The sequence below is a fragment of the Acinonyx jubatus genome, chromosome E2 (assembly GCF_027475565.1).
Source record: "Acinonyx jubatus isolate Ajub_Pintada_27869175 chromosome E2, VMU_Ajub_asm_v1.0, whole genome shotgun sequence".
Lineage (NCBI taxonomy): Eukaryota > Metazoa > Chordata > Mammalia > Carnivora > Felidae > Acinonyx > Acinonyx jubatus.
The window spans coordinates 32967935-32988419 of record NC_069396.1 but is presented as its reverse complement, the minus strand read 5'-3'; the positions used below and the strand labels follow the sequence as shown (position 1 = coordinate 32988419).

The 20485-nt window shown below is 57.3% G+C and overlaps 1 protein-coding gene across 2 annotated transcripts in view; it reads left to right on the top strand.

The window, feature by feature from the left end:
* The window catches only part of NKD1 (NKD inhibitor of WNT signaling pathway 1), an 81014-nt gene extending 63431 nt beyond the window's left edge, over window positions 1–17583 (top strand). For both annotated transcript variants that reach the window (XM_027044529.2, XM_027044530.2), the window contains 6 exons: window positions 5066–5172; window positions 8301–8396; window positions 13549–13696; window positions 14232–14316; window positions 15698–15825; window positions 16552–17583. In XM_027044529.2, coding sequence (XP_026900330.1) covers window positions 5066–5172; window positions 8301–8396; window positions 13549–13696; window positions 14232–14316; window positions 15698–15825; window positions 16552–17141 — 1154 coding nt within the window. In that variant the 3' untranslated portion in view covers window positions 17142–17583. The remainder of the gene's footprint in view (window positions 1–5065; window positions 5173–8300; window positions 8397–13548; window positions 13697–14231; window positions 14317–15697; window positions 15826–16551) is intronic.
* Window positions 17584–20485: the final 2902 nt, after the last annotated feature.

Below are 20485 nucleotides of genomic sequence, written 5' to 3'. Positions count from 1 at the left end.
ATCAGAACCTACCTCTTTCAACCACCCCCTTCCTCACTCCGGTTCCTAGTCTCAATCAGGCCAGAATTTATGGCGTGTTTGTTAGGCAGGCTTCCTTGTGTCTGCCTATGGGATTTGGTGCAGTTGAGCACACTGGGGTGGGATGGTTGCCCTGTGCATGGGTGGTACGTGTTGTGTGCTCTGGGCATCCCAGGGGCACTAGCCAGCAGGACCCTGGCTCCCACGAGACCTGCAGTCTGCCTGCCAGCATGTGGCAGGCTCCTGTGAAGCTGTCAAGAGACCCCAGATCAGATTGTGCAGAATGAAGGGCTAGTCCAGGTGGGGACAGACTGTGCTCTGTGCGTAACAAATGCATTTGTGCAAATTGGAGAAAGGAGCCCCCCTCAAGACACCTTTCTGCCGTCTGTCTGAAAACTGTCACCAGCACTACACAGGCATCTGGGGTCCAGCCTGTGAATGGAGTCCCCTAGAGTTGTGCAGTACACAACCTGCTTCTCAGATGAGCCCAGGCCCCTTGGGGAAGAACGCTGAGGTGCTGGTCCCACCTGGGTGCCAGGGAGGGTGGGGCTGTGGGAGGGCGGGTCTGTTTTATTTCACAGCCTGAGTCTCACACTGTTTGGGTGGCGCCGGCTGTCAGCAGCTCTGGCTGGGTGGGCTGTGCCATCCGGCTCCCTGGGTCACTGCTATTTGCCAGGCTAAACAGTCTTGAGAAAGTGACCGTGGCTCTCCCAGCATGCAGTCCCAAATGAGCTGTTGATGCCTCCCATTGGGACTGGGGGCGCAGGGTGAGGGCTGGGAGTCTAGACCCCACGGCCACCCCCAAAGATCGCCCCCACTTGGGTCTTTCCTTGCTTACTGACGCTCCCCTGCACTCTCTTCTTTCCCTCTCTTCCTCCCCAGCCCCCTCTTCTTTTTAAACTGGGGGAGGGACAGGGAAGAGACTGTCTTTGATCTCAGTGGAGGAAAAAAGTCTGTTCTGTTCAGGCTTTTGGCTAACACAACAAACAGTGTTTAAAATTTAACTTTGCTTAATTAATTAGTAATTCTGTTTAATGCTGTCTGATCTCCCTCCAAAAGGTATTTTGAAGCTTGAGAAGGGAACATCAAAGGGAGCCGGGTGAAGATGGTCAAGTAATGCATTTAATCTGGCAGTTGCTGGGGGTGGAGAGATGCCAGGTTGGGAGCTAATGTGGGAGAGAGCCATCATCTGGTAAACACAGCCAGCAGGCTCCTCGCAGCCATGGTGTGAGGAAGGACAGGGAGTAGTTTCCGAGGAGAAGGAGCTTACACACTGCCCCCCAGACTCATCTGAGCTGAGAGTTGGTTTTAAGAAAGCAGAGTTGACATTTTCTCTCTTCCATGCCTGCTGTGTATGGTTGGGCAGGTTGTGTACTGCACAAGAGTTTCCAGTTAAGCAGGTGACCAGCAGGTGAAATCCAGCCTGCACCCTGCTTATCAGGGTACCCTAACGGGGAGGGAGGGCTGCATTTACCTAAGTACAGTTCACCATCTTTTCTTTTTTTAAAAAAAGATTATTGATTGATTGTTGAGGGGGAGGCAGAGAGAGAGAGGGAGAGAGAGAATCTCAAGCAGGCTTCTCGTTGTCAGCACAGAGCCTGACACAGGGCTTGGTCTCACGAACTGTGGGATTGTGACCTGAGCTGAAGTCAAGAGTCAGACACTTAACCGATTGAGCCGCCCAGGTGCCCCCGCAGTCTTTCCTATAAAGGGCCGGGAGAGTACATCTTTTGGGCTTTATGGGCCGTACGGTCTCTGTCGTGACTCCTGAACTTTGCGTTGTAGAGTGAAGCACCCACACACGGTGCACATGAGCGTGTCTGTGCGCCACTCAAACTTTATTTACAAAAATAGGCGTTGGGTGGGTTTGGCTCCCAGGGCGTCCTGCTCTCTCATCCAAAGGTACTTCACAGACACTGTGAGCCCAGAATATAAACCCGGAATACGAGTCTTTGAACTTGAAGGCTTTGCTTTCCTCCTTAGTCTATCCCTTTCCTTCCTTCTCCTACCTCTCCTCCAGCCCTCCTTTCTTCTTTGAAATTAGCTGTTACTGTGAATGATTAAAGAGTGATCCGAGTGCCTCTGAAATTGTGCCCCCCAAAAGATCATCTCTGGGGGGGGGAATCCGCTGGGCTGAACAGGAGTAAGAGACAGAGAAAGGGCTCGAAATCTGGAGCCAAAGTCCATCTTGACAAAAATGCCATTCTCTTTGCTGGTTGCTGGGACCTGGGCAGCCCGAGGTGAGCACCCTTTACCCTTGCTGTGCCTGCCCGTGAGCCTCGGGGTTGATGGATAGAGGGCGGTTTGTTCTGCACACGGCAGGTGGGGCCGGGGGCTAGTTGATGCTGTTTGGTTCGAGAGGGTTCACATGTGGGTGTAGAACTCACAGGAGTTCTAGTCCCTCCTTCTGACACTGGGGTCCGCCAGGCTTTCTGACCAGCTCTCTGGTACCGCCTGTGGCCATTGGGCAGGGGACAGTGACCAGGTGAAGGGCCTTTGGTGGGGACAAAGGGTGCTTACTGTCCTTGTTCCCGGCCCCCAGGGCTCTGGGGCAGGGTGGCTCCCAGTCTCCCCCCGCCTGTCAGTGGCCAGCCCCATGGGTGTCCGGGTGGTTTTCTGAGCTGGGATGGGATGAGGGACCCCCTGGTGAAGAGAAGGCAATCCAGACCACGTTTGTCCTTAGAGAAGACACATAAAGAGGGTGAGCGGTGGAGGGGACGTTTTTTCCCACACACCCCCCCCTCCCCCGCCCCGGGTGAGGAGAGAGGAGGGGAGGGGAAGGGAGGAGGGCCTGTATGTGGGGGTGGGGGGTGCTCCAGAAAAGGAGAGAGCAGGGACAGAGGTTTCTTTTCTTTGGGTTTTATCAAGTGGAACTTGAAAGGCAATGTTGAACCTGAAGGTGGTTTTCTGATAACTTCTCTTTGAACTTGAAGTTTGGCTTCGATAAGCTTGGCTGGCTTACATCTCCAGCCGGGACCTCTGTGGAGGGAGCTGCAGCTTTGAAGATGGGGCTGGCCTTTGTTTCTCTTTCTTCTCCCCGCCCTGCAGGGGGGCTGAAAAGAAGATGTTGCAGGTCAGGAGAGCACCATGGTTTCTCCAGTGGGGCGGTTTTGGGCTGAGGGGGGGCACTGGGATCCGGGCTATCCGCAGGGCTCATGGGTCATCTCCATCATTTGCAAAAGCCGGTGTTTACTGAGCACCTATCGCCCGTAAGCTGCCGTGCTAAGTAGGCACTTTTCTCACCGTGTCCCCCTCCTCCCCATAACTCTGTGGGGAAGAAACCATCTCATCCCCATTTAACATACGAGGAGACTGAGATCCGGAAAAGTCCAGCGCCTTACCCCAAAGTTGCCCAGGCCAGTCAGCTGCAGGGTCAGGATATGGACCCAGGACATCGGTCCTCACAACCAGGACACTCCCGCCGAGCTCACTGGCACCCCCTAGAGGTGCTGGGGGGCTCCTAGAGCAGACGGCTGGGCATGGAGAGAGACCCAGCCCCCCGACTCGCTCAGACAAGCCTCTCGACCTCTTTGCCTTCTTTTAAATAGAGGTGACAGCAGTGCCTACTTATTTGTCGCCTCGTAGACGCGACTCTGCCTTGTACCCTGTCTGGTTCCATGGTGGCGGCTGCTCTGGCCCAGCGGGTCGCCAGTACGGGGGAGTCAGGGTGGCCTAGGCTGTGTGCTTGGCTGTCCTCGGGTCACTGGCTGGTTGCCCACTTGACTGTCCCGGGGCTCGGGTCACACTGGAGTGGCACACCTCCTGGCCATTGCGGTCTCTGCTTTTGGAGGAGCAGGGAGGGCAGGGCCTGGTCTTACCCAGTATATCAGAAGCAGCCAGCGTTGGTCGCCTTCCCCCCATCAAGTGCTCCCTATGTCCTCCTTGGCTGCATTCTGTGAAAGCACCAGAAGGGAGCTGGGGTCTGCGACTGCAACTGGGGAATGGTTGCCCTGACAGCCCTAGAGAATGGTTGCCTTGCTGTGGGGGCATCGCGGGCCGGGGGGCTCCCCGCGTCTCTCTGGGTGTGCCCGGAGTGAACAGAAAGAAGGGGGCGCTCAGGCCCAGGCGGGAGGGGAGCTATGGATGGGGCCAGGTCAGTCGGTTGCCGCCACGGCCTTCCTGTCCCCGCCTGTCTGGACTGGTGACCCGAGCGTCCTTATCGTCAGCTCCTCCCTCCCTGTCCTGCTCCCCATCCCAGGCTGCCTGTGTTTGATAGGATGCTTCTGTGTCCTTTTGTATTCCAGAAGCCTCAGTTTTGAGAAAACTTAGCTAACAGCTGTGCTGATTCCCAAGAGATTGAGTCGGGGCGGGGGGGCAGGGGGGACATCATTCCTCCATCACTACTAATCACTAGGACCCTGTGTGCTGGCCCTAGGCCCTTGGCCTTTCACAGTCATAGCTCATTCAGTCCACACAGGGATCCTCTGGGGAGGGGACTGTTATGATCCCCGTGTTACAGCAGGGGAGACTAGTTGAGACGTCTGGACAAGTTCTGTGACCCGCCCTGGGTCACACATAGTGTCGGAAGGATCCGGGCCCAAGCAGAGACTAACCTCCCCGGACTGGCTGAGAGAGGCACCGCGCTCCCCGTTTCCCTCACTCCTCCTGACCACGCACCGGTGTGCTGGGCACAGGCAGGCGGCGTCTTTGAGGAGGCCCGGATGTCAGCAGGGAAGGCAGCAGGACTGTGTGGAAAGCGGCCCTGGTCTGCGACCCCCCTCTGTGGTCTGGCACTGCCCTGGCCGGCTGCAGGCTGCTTCTCTGAGCTGTAACGTTGGGGCAGGGGATGGAGGTCTGAGAGGCCCACTGGGTGATCTGAGAGGCTGGCACAGATGCATCCTGGGAGCGGTCTGCCCTCGGGCAGCCCTGGATGTTATCAGAGCCCAGAGAGCACAAAGTCATTTGGCCTCCACACCGGCGGGACAGGAGGGGCCCGGCACCCTGGCGGTCCTGCACACGGTCCCCAGAACAAAGCCGCGGTGGGTACGGGGGCCCCACGGCCCTGCTGGGGACTGTCCTCATACTTTTTCCCCTGCCGTCCCCGCAGTGGCCCTTCCTCCCGAGAAGACAGACGGGCTGGCCAGTGGAGACGAGAAGAGGAGGGAGAAGGCGAGTGAATCTTGCCCGGGTCCCAAGAAGCAGCTGAAATTTGAAGTAAGTTTCCTTTCCTGGCGCGGACTCTGGAGGGAAGGGTTTTCTCCTCTCAGTGGTACTTTTCAAGGAGGGAGGCTGCGGCCCTTCCAGATGTGAAGGCCCTTCACCTCCTGTGTGAACAGCGGTCCTCTGTGGGAGGTTTGTCCTGCCACGTCTGGGGCCGCCCCAGCTCAGCACAGGCCCTGAGGACTCCCCGCTGCCACCCCACTCGGCCCTGGCCCCTAGCCGTGCAGCGTGGGGTGGTGGCCAGAGGCCCCCGCTGGGCTGTGGCCCGGTGGTCCGCGGGAAGGACGCGAGCACAGACGGGGGTGCAGCCATTACTGTACGAGGTGACCGCCTCCCTCTCTGGGCCTCAGATTTCCTCACCAGTGAGAGAAACAATTCCTGTCCAACTCCTGGGGCCTGTTCTCATCATGGGCTGGTGCCCAGGGGGCAGGAGGGCTTAGGCAGGTCCCTGACCCTATCTGGGACTCAGTTTCCCTGTGTGGTGAACAGCACAAGGAACACGCCCTCCCAGAGCTTGCAGTCTGTCTGTCCTGCCCCATCCCAAACAGGGTATTAAGCTCCTTCTTTGCACCGAGCAGGGCCAGGTGCTTGGAGAGCAAAACCCAGGCTTATCGGCACGGCGCTTTCCGGAAGCTTCTCTCTGCCCTCCTTTCCCCCTCCCTTCTTCCTTCTCTACTTTCCTCCACGAGACCACATATAGCTCTGGAACCAGGAGGCTAGGGTTCCCTTCCTAGCTCTGCCACTGCCTCACTGGCCTCACCTATGAAATGGGGGTAGGAGCAGTATCCACCTTATCGGGGTATTAGTAAGTATGGTGAGTTAATGCATCTAACGTGCTTAAAAGGGTGTCCCAGTCTCACAGAAGCACTTTCCTTCTTCCTTCCGGCCAAGCTTGATTGACAGCTGCTGGTTACCAGGGGACCCAGCAGTGAACTGGACAGGGCTCCTGCCCTCACAGGGGACAGACCCAGGAACTGCACAGCCGGCGATGTGATGGGGACCTAGGAGCACGCGGAGGGGGTGGTCACCTGAGTCAGGCTGGAGGGATGCGGTGTGACAGACTTTTTGCGCAGCGGTGGCTGCAAGCACGGGTCGGAGAGGACAGGCGTCTGAGTGGAGCCTCTGAGTGCAGGAGTAGGAGTTGCGAGAGGTCATGACACGGAGCCTTTGGGGTAAGGAGAGCACTTGAGGCCGAGGGAATAGCAGGACCAAAGGCCCAGAGGCCTGCCGGTGCCACACGTTGTGTGGGAATAACAAGCTGCATTGTGCTGAGCGGTGACGGTGGGGACTCGGGGGGATGACACGAGAGAAGGTGAAAGACAGGTCACAGCGGGCCCCGAACGCAGGAGCTGAGGCGGGTGAGCACAACCTGGTCGGGGAGCTGAGGTTGCCAGCTTCCGCCCTGGGGCCCACCGGCGTCCCTAGTGTCTTCTGGGGTGGTCGGCAGCTCAGAGGGCAGGCTTCTGATGTCTCGCTTCCCTGGAGGCCTGTTTCTGGAAAGGGCCGGGTCGACTGCCTGGGACTCAGCCAGGGCCCATGAGGAGGATTCACCTGAGAAGTCCCAGTAGTGGGGGCACGAGGACAAAAAAATGCACATGACAGAGCTTGAGGGAGGGGGGGGTAGGGATAGTTACTCAGCCCTGAGCTGTCTTCGGGGCTGAGCACAAGGGCCAGGGAGAAGGAATCGGGTAACCGCTGTGTGTGTGTGTGCGTGTGCGCGCGCGCGCGTGTGTGTGTGTGTGTGTGTGTGTGTGTGTGTGTGTGTGTGCAGGGCAAGTGCTGTGCTACATGAAACGGTGCCTTGCAGAGCAGAGTGGCCACTTGGCAGGTATCAGACGGGCATGTCACAACTGAGGGAAGGCCGACTTTGAACTCAGCGTGGGCCGCCCGAGGACTGCTGGAGGGAACTGGCTTCGAGCTGCAGAGGCTGGGGGCAGGGACGCCATGTGTGGGCACATTCCTGCCTGCATTCAGAGGCCAGGTGCCACCCCTCTCTGGGGGTGCCGAGCCTGTCTTCCTGCAAAAGGAGAGGGGAGCGGAGGCAAGACGTGGCACAGAGTGGTCTGGGAGCATCGTCGCTTGTTTTTATGGAACGTCGTGACTCTCTTTTCCAAAATAGCCCACCTTTCTAGAACTTTCTATGTGGTGTTCCACTGGCCCCTGTATATGTGCTGCCAGTGACCAAGCTTACCACCTCCCAGCTCAGGTCCCTGTGGTGAGACACGCTGGGCTATGTGAGCGATGATAATGAAGTCATTGTTAACATTACGTAAATCCCATGTTAGCACTGCAGCAAAGATCACAGCAGCTACTACCACTAATTGGACTTCTCTATGTGCCAAGCAGTTCCACGCTTTTCCAGTTCCATCACGGTGGACCCTGAGGCAAGGACTTGGGAGGTGATCCCAGGGAGCAGGAATGGAGGGAAGCCAATGCCAGTGGGTTGATGGGTGGATCCCCGCCGGGGCAGCCGGGACTCAGACACAGAAGCTGGATGCTTGGGGTGGGAGGTCGGGGAACTGTCCACCATGGCTGCAGGGGAAAGCTGAGGGATGTGGGGCGGGGCACTTCATGCTCCCAACAGCCTTAGGAGAACAGTACTGTCCTTTTCCATGATTTATATGAGGGGAAACTGAGGCACAGAGAAGCCATGCCCTGGGTCACACCGTTGTGGAGGGCTAAGCACTGGCTGGCATCTGGGGCTGACCTGGAGCTTTACCTTTTAATGCTCACCCTCTCCTGCCTTCCGGGTCAGGTGTCCACCCTGGGAGTCCTGCCATAGCCTCTCATTACTGGGCCCTGTGTCTTCCAGTAACTTCTGTCCCTTGGTCCAGGTTTAGTTTCCCTGAGGCCACAAAGAAGCCTCGTCTCACACCCCTGACTCACACCCCTGGTGTTTCCTTTGCCTCCAAAGGCCCAGATGCGGTCTGGCACCCCTGTGGGCATGCCTCCCTGGGCCAGACCTCCGGTGCCCAGCCTGGCCTCCCCTCTGACCCCTCACGTCTCGGTCATTTTGCTCTTCCTTCACACAAGGTCTGGGGAGAGCAGCAGGGAGGTGGCAGCCCCAGAACCTGGCCCCTGGGCGCTCCGGCCACGCCCGTGTGTTGTCTGTTCATGCCCAGGAGCTACAATGTGACGTGTCTGTGGAAGAGGACAGCCGGCAGGAGTGGACCTTTACCCTGTACGACTTTGACAATAATGGCAAGGTCACGCGCGAGGTGAGTGCACGTGGCAGGCAGGGGGCCACTGGCCATGCCCTTGAACACTCCTGCCCCTTCTCCTTCTCCTAAGGCCGGTCCTGCCCCCACGGGCAGCCTGACGGGCAGTGGTGGGACGTGGGGAGGGGAGCAGGGCCGCTGGAGCTCCAGGGAGACCTGGAGGAATGTCCCAGAGCTGCCTGGTGAGTGGGCAGAGGTGACAGGAAGGGGCGGCCGGCTCCCTGGGACTCAGGCCAGGCACTGCCCCCACTAGAGAAGGGGAAGGTCAGGAGGCAGGTGCCTGAGGTCCTGCCTCCTCCCGTCTGTAGTCCCAGAGCTGGGACCACCCCAGGCCACCTCCCACCTCAGCCGGTCTGCCTGGGAGCTGGGGCCAGGGGGGGCACACAGAGGCCAGGTGGGGCCTCCCTGCGCCCACACAGGAACGAGCACCCCCAGCCCCGAGGGCTGTGTCAGCGGCTCTGTGCACGGCCGTGTCCCACCCGACTCCCTCCGAACACCTGTGTCTCTCCCCTCAGCCTTCCTGCCACGCCTCTCTCCTCCCTGTGTGCCTCTCACCCTTCTCCCACGCCTCCGTCTGAATATTGAGCACCCACTGTGTGCATCCACTGTGCCCTAGGTGTGAGGACAAGGTCAGGGGGGCAGTGCAGACAGAGTTCCTAGCCTGTGGCTCTGGCAGCTGCTTCAGGAGGCAGATCCCAAGCAATCACAGGGTAACCGTAGGCTGTGACGTGTTCAGTGAAGGAAGTAAACAGTGTGACAGAGAGGGACCAGTGTGTCTAGGGAGGCCTCCCCGTGGGGACAGAGTCCCGGGCTTGGACCCAGCAGGAGTGCTCCGGGTGTTTAAGGAACCGGCGGAGACCGGTGGGTTCACCAGGAGACATGGCTGCGGCCGGAGCTGGCAGGGCAGGCCCTGGCTTTGAGCCCTGGTGCTGAGGGAGGCCACTGGTGGGTTAGTTTAAGCAAGAGCATGACCTGGTCTGAATTCTTGCAGTCCCTGCCCCCCTTTTACCCTGGACCTTGGCATCCCCCCTTTTGCCTCCTTATTTCTTTTCCTACTGTTCCTCTGTGACATCGTCTCCCTCCTCAGGAAGCTCTGGTTTTCAGACAGGTCTGCAGAGGGGTCCGAGATTAGCATGGCTGGCCGCCTCTGGCTCGCCAGGGCATCAGGGGTGTGCCCAGAGAAGCTTTGCTGTCTTGTGTCCCTACCTGGTGCAGGGCTAGGGGTTTTCTTTTCTGTGGGTGGTGCAGGAGAAGCTGCCAGAGGGGAGGCCTGGCTGGAAAAAAGGGCGTCTCTTCCTCAGCCGGGGCTTAAGGAACGTTAGAACAGGGGGAAGAAGCCATGAGTGACTTTTAATAATTCAGGACTCCTTGGGACATACGTGACAGAATCCCAGCAAACTGCTATAGGTTAAAAAAAATAATAATAAAGGAATATATTGGTTCATGTAACTGCAATGTGGTCCAGGGCACGGACTTCAGGCACGGCTGGATCCAGAGGCTCAGTGTTGTCAGGACTAGCTGTCCTCGCGGCTCTGTTTCCTCTGTGTTCCTTCAATGTCTGGCAGCCTTTCCCCTGGCCAGTAGCAAGGTGGTGGCTGACATTTTACTCTCTATCTGAGACTCTCAGCGACCCCCCCACCCCACCATGTGGAAGTTCCAGAACTGAATTTCACAGGCTCCGATTGCCTCGCACGAGTGGCCCTGACCCGGTCGTTTTTGCCATGGGTTTGTGATGTTTCAGATGGCCTATTCTGGGTCAGGTGCTCCTTCTGGAGCCCAGGGGAAGTTATGTGATACATGAGCCACACAGACTGAAGGTGAACGTGCGTTTGGCTCATGAAATAAAATCAAGGGGCTGTTATTAGGGGATCGTGGGCAGGCAAGGCCCCCGAGAGGGGCCTGGGTACTTGGGAAGCAGCGAAAACCCTTCCTGGCTGGACACCTTGCTCGTGGAGGCTGGGGAAGGTCCAGGTGAACCCCCGTCCCCTCCAGCTGTGGTTCTTTGTGTGAGGGGTTATGGTTTTTCCAGAGTCAGAGCCACCGTTCTTCCCCATCCTGTTTGGGAATATGGCAGCCGTGGTGTAATTATCTTCACAGGGGGACACACTGCAATCTGGAAACCTGGTCAGGCGAGCTGAGTTGCGGAGGCCCCGAGCTGTTTGTTAAGGCCACGCAGGCAGCCAGGCCGGGCTTCTCAGGGGTGTGGCAGCATTGCCCTCTCTTCTGACATGTGCAGTGGTGAAGGCCATGCTGCCTCTGGTCGCTGCCTTCTTCATTCCTTTCCGGTTCGGAAATGCCGAGGGGCCTCACGTGCTGACCGTAAAAGGGTCGCCTCCCCCCGCCCCGGCCCCCCAACCTTGGAGGCCTCACAGGAACCTGCTCGCAGACACTGCTGTCTGATTGTGCGTCTTGCCTTCCTTTACCCTTGGCAACCAGAGGAAGAGCAGGGAAGCGAGGGTTTCCAAGGAAGGTGCTCCCGCCCGGCCTGGAGAAGGCATCGCCGGATCGTGTCTTCCTTCTGCTGAGGAGCGAGGAGGTTGGCTTCCGGTCCAGGGAGAAACCAGCCTAGTGTTTCCCTTGGTCTATTTTTAGCCCCAAGGCCACTTCTCAAACCTGGCTATAAATACCGGTCCCCTCCATACTCTCCGGCTGTCTGCGTGCGTGCTTCTGTGTGCGAGGGCAGAGGGGCTCCTTCCTCACCGCGGCTGCAGCCCGGAGCCGGCGTCTGGGCCAGCTTCCCAACTCGGAAGAAAGCGCCTGTTCGTTTGGGCAATAAATATTCGCAGGCACCTATTTCTGTGTGCTGGGCCCCATGCAGGCAAGAGTTGATTTTTCAGCGGGGATTGCCAGAGCGTGCCGGTTCCTAGAGCCCGAATCCCTGGGCCCCCTGGCTTGGGATGACGCTCGGGGGGGATGATGTTGGAGGGCGTCACTTTCCTCCTCTGTAAAATGGGGATTTGACGCCTCCTTCTTGGGCTTCCTAAGATGGTAAGAGGGAGGGGGCAAACGTGGCTGTGCAGAGCAGCCCTAGGGAAGAAAGGAGGAGTCCCCTGTGGGCCTCACCAGAGGAGGTGGGATTGCTGAGCAGGCCAGCAAGACTGGGTCTCAAATTGGCCGCTTCCACAGATGTTCCAGCCCAGCCCCCCAGGTTTTGTTAAAAATTAAGTTATCAGCCTGGATGGCTCCGTCGGTTGAGCGTCCGACTTCGGCTCAGGTCATGGTCTCACGGTTCATTTGTTCGAGCTCCGTGTTGGGCTCGCTGCTGTCAACGGAGAGCTGGCTTCAGATCCTCTGTCCCACACTTGTCTCTGCCCCTCCCCTGCTCACACACACACACTCTCTCTCTCAAAAAGAAACATAAAAAAAAAATTAAGTTATTGCAGGCAATGAAAGTAAAAATAGATACGTTGATTACATCAAAAACGGGGTGCCTGGGTGGCTCAGTCGGTTGAGCGTCCAACTTCGGTTCAGGTCGTGATCTCACGGTTCGTGGGTCGGAGCCCCGCGTCGGGCTCTCTGCTGTCAGCACAGAGCCTGCTTCGGCTCCTCTGCCTCTCTCTCTTCTCTCTCTCCCTCTCTCTCAAAAATAAATAAACATTAAAAAAAACCATTAAAAAAGTTTGAAAACAAACCCCAAACTGAAAAGAGCAAGTGTCGCTGAGGAAGGGGCACGATCAACCCCGTGTGCTGTCGGTGGGGGTGTGAGACGATGTAACTGCTTGGAGTTGGGAAACAGCATGGGGGCTCCTCGAACAACGACACGCAGAATCGCCACGGGACCCGGCCATTCTACTTGTGAGTACACACCCAAAAGCAGGGTCTCGAGGAGATCCTTGCGCACCGTGTTCACAGCAGCGTTCTTCACAACAGCCAAAAGGCAGAAGCCACCCAAGGGTCCGTCCACAGATGAACGGATAGACGCATCCACACAACGCAGCATTATTCAGCCTTAAGAAGGAAGGACGTTCTAACACGTGCTGCAACGTGGGCGCACCTCCAGGACTTTCCGCTAAAATGACAAGGCCAGTCACAAAAAGGCAAATACCGTGCGATCACCCGGAATGGCTTGTCTTAGAGACGGAGGGTAGAATGGTGGTCGCCAGGGGCTGGGGAGGTGGGGAGGTGGGGAGCTGAGAAAAACTAAATGAGAATTATCCAGTATCAAAGAGTCCGAAGATTTAGCAGGAGATTCTGGACCTCCGGGGTGACCCTCACTCAGCTCGCATGGCCACAGGGCAAGTCAGCTGTGGTGAGTGGGAGGCACCGTTGATGGGTACGGAATGAAGCGACGGCTGAGCCCGTCTGTGTTTACGAAGAGCCGCAGGGCAGATAACCGGCCTTCTGTGGGCCTGACCTATAGAGAGCGGACATCTCTTCCAGAGGTTTCCTACATCATGTAAAGCCGGAAGCCCCACCTCAGACAAACGACCTTAGCGGATGCCCAGAACAAAGGGAGGCCCCGTTTATCCCTGCATTCGCCGGTCAGAAGCGTCTGAGATGTTTCTCGGAGCATGGGTTGGACACCAGTGTTCTGGCTGAGGGGACAGCTTGAGGCCCAGAGACAAGATGAGATTTGCTCAAGTTCTCCCAGGGTATTTCATCTTTAGGGACACATCTGCTTTTCCATTTGCATTCAGAAGGAGCTCACCAGACCTGAAGCAGGTGCTGTGGGTGCCTTTGTTCCCAGCAAGATCGCTGACCTGCTTCTAGGTTGACCTGCTGCTGTGGTGGACAGTGCCCGCCATAAGACCTTTCTCTGGTGCCCGGGAGCCGGCTCAGTCTTTGCAAGACAGCCCGGAAGCCCAGGGGCTAGAGCATCCCTGGGGTGGGGGTGGTGGTGGGGGGGGCAACTCTCAACCACCGAGGGACGGGAGTTTGCCGAGGTGGGTTCCACACAGTCTTTCCGAGGGCCCAAGTGGACTGAGCCTGGTTGGCCACGGCCATACCTGCTCGTTCGGGGCGTCCACTGTTTGCTGCCCCCTTGCTTCTGTGTCCTAGGACCCCTTCTCAAATGAACCTCTCACGTGCAAGTTTGTGCCTTCGTCTTGACTTTGGGGGAGCCGGGGGGGGCTTCACCGGGCCCTCTGATTCCTGGGTTGTCGAGACACTGAGACTGAAGCCCCGGGTGCCTTTCTGCTTCGCTCCCCTGCAGGACATCACCAGCCTGCTGCACACCATCTACGAGGTGGTTGATTCCTCCGTCAACCACTCCCCGACGTCGAGCAAGACCCTGCGGGTGAAACTCACCGTGGCCCCCGATGGAAGCCAGGGCAAGAAGGGCATCCTTCTCAATCACCCTGGTGAGGGGTTGGAGGGCCGCCCGGGCCACAGGGGCCAGTCCACTGCAAGCTCTTGGAAGGATCACACCCCTGCCTGGGAGGAGCGGGAGCGAGTCCTGGGGGTTTCCACTGGGAGCGACTCTGTGGACAGGCGGGATTTGAGCGGGTCCTTGAAAGAGCAGGATCTGGATAGGGAAGGGATCACAGGTGGGGGGCCCTGTGGAGGCAAAGCCCTGGAGGGGCGCGTGGGCATAGCTGCAGCTACAGTGAGGGCTTGTGTTGTGATGAGCCTGGGCAGGGCATGGCCTTGAATGTCAGCTGAGGAGCCTGGGGAGGAGGGGAGTCTAGCCGGGGAGACGGTAAGGGGACAAGTAGCCGCGAGACCCCCCTGTCTGGTCCTGGCTTGGCGAACCCCTTCCACAGAGCCACGGCGAGCTGCCGTGGGCCACTTGTCAAGGGCTGCATGCCAGGGAGCTTAGAAAACCCCAGCAGAGCCAGGAAGCTGGCGGACGCAAGAGCGAACCGCTCACCCGGCTCTTTCTCGGGCGGGGCTCAGACCTGCAGAGCACGAGGCCCAGAGCGGAGACCAAGCCCGCCGAGGAGCTGCGCAGCTGGGAGAAGCAGCAGCGAGCCCCGCTCAGGTACACCGGTTGCGGGAGGGCGGACGGCAGCCCAGCGCACCTGAGCACACGTGGAGTGCCAGCTGGGTGCCGCCTGAGCGGCGGGGGGCGGGGGGGGGGGCTCCCGACTGTGTTCTCTTCAGGGCGGGGGGGGGGGGCGGCGACTTCAGAGGACAGGCTCACAAATCAAGCTGAGGTTTTAAAAATAACTAAATATAGGTCCGCATTCCTTTGTCCCAAACGCTTTGGGCTCGAGATGTTTTGGCATTCGGCATTCGCCAGCTTTGAGACAAGGTGTTCTCGGCGTAGTTACGTATTCTGTGTGGTGTCTGGGCAGCACCTTGGGATTTAGCGCACTGACATTTCCGCACGGAGCCGCGGGACTGTCCGCATGAAGTGATGCAAAGGCTACGGCCACCGTCACATCCGTTTAGAGCAGCGTGGCCGCCTGACAGGTCATGAGCAGTGTCGGTCTTCAGGCTTTTTGGGTTTCAGAATCATGGCTAAGAAACCGTAAGGCCACAGTTCTCTTCCGCCTGTTGTTATTTTGTTAACTGCAGGGAGGTAAGGGAAGAGAAGAGAGGAACGGCAGGCAGTATAGGAGGCGAGAGGAGGCCTCAGTGGCCCAGAAAGGCAGGGGCGGGGTGTCTGTACCTGTTGTGAAATGGAAAGGAAGTGGCCGGAATGTGAGAAGCAGGAGCCCAGAGGGAAGAGAGAGAAGGCAGTCCAAGCAGGGGCCGAGGCTTGTTGTGGGGAGGGGGCTGGGAATCCAGGCATCTGGGCATGCAGGCTAGCTGTGCTGGGGAGTGGGGAGGGTGAGGGAGGTGGGGCTGGCAGATCAGAGAGCCTTGGAGGGGAGAGGCAGGGAACCCAGGCTCCCGCAGTGGGAGAAATGTGGCCTCTGGGGGCACCTCTGTCCCCACCCCCTTTCTTACACACGCACACACTGGTAAGGCCCATTCTGGGCTTTGGGGCAGGGTACAGAGCCTGCCACCCTCTGCGGCAATGGCTTGGGAGCTTCCGTCCACACCCTCTGGGGCTCCAGCCCTAAGAGGCGTTAGGCCTCTTGTCTGCAATGGGCACACATGGTTTGAAGCCTGACTTTGGGGCATCCTGAAGCTTTGACCAGTAACCTCTCACCTTTACTTTGGATCTGTTCAAAGCAGATACCTATCTGGTCCTCCCAGAAGGCCCAGGGAGGCCAGAAGAGGTCTTATCTCCGCCGTCAGGGAAGGAAATAGAGACACAGATTGCCGAGATGACCACTCCCTTCCCCTCACCCCCCTTCCCAAGACCCAGACGGAAATGCATGGAAAGTTCAGAAGGATTCCTCCTGGTGGCTCCCCAGGTAGGGGGGGGGGCGGGGCTGCTGCCCACCCACTCACTTGCTTCTTTGTCATAGGTTCCAGGGGGACAGCCGTCTGGAGCAGTCTGGTTGCGACCACCATTGCGTGGACGAGAACATTGAGAGGAGAAACCACTACTTAGATCTCGCCGGGATAGAGAACTACACATCCCAGTTCGGGCCTGGTAAGGGAGCTCCTACACCTGCAGGGTGGGGTGGGGTGGGGGGCATTCATCATGCCCCTGGGCTGGGGGCAGGTACAGCTTTGATTGGACGGGTTACAGAGTCCTCTGGGAGGAGATGACATTAAAAACACTTAAAAGACTAACACGTGCACAAAGCTGAACAAAATCAAAGAGCATCTTGGGGCCTACAATGCAATGAACACAGTAGTTCTGTGCCCCTACCCCAGGCCCTTTGCCATTGCTCTGTCTTCCTCAGCCGTTGACATGTGTTGACGCCTTGCTGAAACAAATGAAGAGGCGGCCCACTTCATTTCACGCCCCCACCCCTTCTCCCCTTCCTCCCACGTGTAATTCCCGTGTCGATCACCTCTGTAAGTGAAGGAAGATGCCTGAATTTCCTTCGTGTTCCCATGACCTCGGACTCGTAGCAGGGTCTCTGTCTCTCTTTCTCGTCCGTCTCCTGGAAGGGGAATGAATTCTTTTTAAGGACCCGACGAAGAAGCAGTTTTTTCCGTTTAGCAGATGGCAAAGTTCCGTTCCAGAGAGGTTCCTCCAAGGCAGCGAGGAGCAGTCGGGGCTGGGGGGGGGGGGGGGGGGGCGGGGCGAGAGGAGCTGTCAGAACAGTTAGTGTTCCGGGAGCACTGGGCGTGGGCGTGGTTTTGGGGGCACAGTGCGGCACCCGCACACAGTAGGTGCTCATGAAATATCTGTTAAATTGGTTCCTAGGCTCCCCGTCAGTGGCCCAGAAGTCAGAGCTGCCCCCCCGCACCTCCAACCCCACTCGGTCTCGCTCCCATGAGCCAGAAGCCATCCACGTCCCACACCGAAAGCCCCAAGGCGCGGACCCGGGCTCCTTCCACTTCCTTGACGCCCCATTCGCCAAGGTCTCGGAGGTCCAGCAGCGGCTCCGGGGCACCCAAGATGGGAGCAAGCACTTTGTGAGGTCCCCCAAGGCCCAGGGCAAGAGCGTGGGTGCGGGCCATGTGGCCAGAGGGGCAAGAAGCAAGCCCCCTCTGGGCCCCGCCGTCCCCGCGGTGTCCCCGGCCGCCCAGCTGGCCGCCAGCCCGGCCCTCCTCCCCACTCTGGCACCCCTCGGGCACAAGAAGCACAAGCACCGAGCCAAGGAGAGCCAGCAGGGGTGCCGGGGGCCGCAGGTGCCGCTGGCCGTGGGCGGCAGTGTCGTGGGGCGGGACCGCGTGAGGGACCTGCCCGCTGTGGTGGTGTACGAGAGCCCGGCCGGCCAGGCGGTGCAGAGACACGAACATCACCACCACCACGAACACCACCACCATTACCACCACTTTTACCAGACATAGACCCCTCCCCAGGAAGCCCCGCCCTGCCATATGAAGGACCCCCCTCCCCCTGCCCGCCCAGGCATTATTATTCTATTAATTATTGTTATGATGATGATTATTGTTATTAATAATTATTGTTACTCCACTAATATTCAGCTAGCCTCCATGTAGAAGATCTATGGAAACACAGAACTAAACTTTTATTTATATGTTGTGAGGACTGCATAACTTTACCCGAGAAATGACTCTGGGTTTGGAATTGGCCTGTCGACCGGCGGAGGCTCGCGCGGGCTCCCGTGCGGCGGTTTCCACGCAGGCTGGCCCACGCCCGTCCCAGCTCTGGGGGAGCCCCCGGCCAGAACGGTGCCCTACCCCAGTCTCTTCCAGGAGAACGCCCTTACCTGGCCCGCTTCCAGAGACCCTCGAAATCTCCGAGAAGATAAACAGCTGCTACCTCTTAGTATCATTCTGATTTTGTTTTGCCCTTAACTGATTGTAACGTGCTACAAGGGATTTCAGCGGACTGCAGACGCGTGACCTTCCTGGCTGTCGTGGTTTTTTACGTCCCAACCTAGGAACCCTAGCTGTCCTTTCTGGCGTTCTCTTTCACGCCTTTCCAGTGGGATCACGTCCTTGCCCAGAACCGGTCCCCTCTTCTCTGCCATGCACAACAGGAAAATACGCTTCTGGTCCTCCCTTCCGCTTTTCTCTCTTCTTTAGAAAGATACACACACATATTTAAAGACTGCCCCCAAAACCAGCCTTCTCATTTTGGAAACCTCTGGAGAGGGAACCCAACCACAGAAACAACTGTGGTTTTCCAAGATCAGGCGCTTGTGTGTTGTTGGTTGTGGCCGAAGATGTAGAGACCTCGTGTTCTGCCGCTGGCAAATACACACGTTCCTACACGGTTCTCCATCAGAGCTCCTGTATCTACACCCAGGTGCCATCTGTCCATTTCTATGTATCTTTCGATAAATATACACTCTCAGGTACCTGTTCTGGTGTGCAGAGATCAGTGGCTTACTTCTCTAGACATTTCCTGACCCCAGATGTGACCCTGTGTGCCTCCTGTTCGGACCACTCTCCATCAGCTGCGAATGGTCACTTGCTTCTCATTGGCGGGTCCTTTTTTGGGGTTTGGGGTCTGGCAGATTGGGAGAGGCTTGCTGGAGTCTAGAAGCTTGGAGGGAAATGAGGACAGTGGCCGGAGCTGGGACCCTGGAGTAGTGTCCTCCACAGAGCAGGATTTTATCTGATAAGGGCCCGGAGAGACTAGGAAAAGGACCACTGGCAACTAGTCGGGGTCCCATGAAAAACAGATGACACACACTCACGTTGGGTAATTTGAGGGAATATTTATGAACTGTGGGCAGAGCCTCCGTTTCGAAAGAGTGCAGGATTGGGGGCTAGCAATGTGTGGGGTGGCTCCTGCCCCTGCAGTGGAGCAGAGAGGGGGGGCGTCATCCTCAGCAGCAGAGGGGTGGGGCTGGGGGGGCCCCCTGAAGGAGCCGTGAGGGACCCTCACTCTGGGATGCAGCCAGCCTGTGGGGACCCTACAGAGAAATATGATGGATATCCTGGCTTCACTCCTTCCTGCCCTGCATCCTATCGAGACCCCATTGACTGAAGCCACTGGGAGCCGTGGGGCCAGAGAGGTGTTACTGAGGGTTACATGGACATTCAGGGCAGACAGTGAGTGGAGGGACACAAAAAAAGGAGTGGCCAGCTGCCTGCCTTTCTGCTGCTTGGTTGCCAGCTGGCACCCCCTCTTCCAGGGCCTCTGGTTTTGGTTTAATGTGGCTGGTAAGGAGTTGGTTTTGATAGTGAGCTGGGGGAGCACATCAGGCTCAGAGAGGTTAACTAACTTGCTTGAGATCACACAGCAGGTGGCAGAGCTGGGATTCCAGTCTCCCCGTCCCCCCCCCCCGCCCCCCCCCCCCCCCCCCCCCCGTGATCCCTTTAACCACTGGAGTGCTTAACCACTGGGTCAGGGCTTCCCTTGTTTTGAGTTGTGGGTTTCTATTAGCATCCAACTCAGCGGGAATGTAACCAAAGCAGGGAAGGCAGGGAAGCAGCTGGCTTGGAGAGGAGAGGAGCTAGGGTTTGAATGAAGCCCTCCCTCTCTGGGTTCATACTTCCACCACTGGGTCACCGGGAGGGGGCTGCTGGCCCTCTGAGCCCCATTACCACGTGGAAAAGCATCTTCTGCCCCGGGAAGCCCAGGGCAGGCTGCTGATTGGCCGGGCTTAGAGCCGGAACTGATTCCTGGGCCGATCCCCGTGGCCCACCTGGGGTCACATGTCCAACCTGCAGCAAGGGGGCGGGGTCTGTGCCAGAAGGAAGGAGAGGAAGGGTGCTAAGCAGGCAGACACTGATGGGGCCCCAGGACCAGAACTGCTGCAACATGGAAGAGAAGCAGGAATTGTGTCCACACAGGGAGTATCTCTGCGGTGGCTTTAGAGCATTTCCTCAGCCTCTGAGAAGACGTCCCATTCCATCTCTCCGAGCCCCACGCCTGTCAGGATTCTATTTCTTAGTGACTGGGATTTATTTAAAATACCATTTTGAAAAATCGTGACAGGTGCACATGTTAAAGATTCGAATAGTTCAAAATGCTGTTCGGTAAAAAGTACACTTCCCTTCAGCATCCCTGAGTCTACCTTCCCGGGCTGTTGAGTGAAGCCTGGTGGTTGAGAGCATAGACGTTGGGGCCAGACTGCCTGGGTTCAAGTTCTGAGTTCCTTAGCGTTGTGTTCCAAGTCGTACACCTTACTTCTCAAGCCTCAGTTTCCTCTTTATACAGGGGGATTATAAGAGACCTACCCCACAGGGTTGTTGGGAGAATTCAGTGAGTTAACATATGCCCGGCCCATGGGAGCACTATGAAAATGTTAGCTGCCATTATTTACAAGAATAAATGCATTTATAGAAGATATCTCTCCACTTAAGTTTTGTTTTTTTTTTTTTTTTTTTTTTTGAAAAGACTTTACTTGTTTCGGAGGACTTTGAGGCTTACAACAAAATTGACGGGAAGGTTCAGAGATTTCCCATATACTGCTTACCTCATGCATGCACGGCCTCCCCCATAATCGACATCTGTCACTGGAAGGGTAACATTTTTTTTTTTTTTACCAAGGATGGACCTACGGGGACACACTGTAATGACCCCAAAGTCCATAGTTTGCCTTGCGGGGGTGGGGGGGTCACTCTTTGGTGTTGGACATTCTGTGCATTCGGACAAATGTGTAATCACATATCCATCATTCTAATGTCATACAGAGTATTTTCACGGCCCTAAAAATCCTCTGTGTTCCTCCCATTCCTCTCTCCCCTGCCCCGTTTTGTTATTTTATTCAATA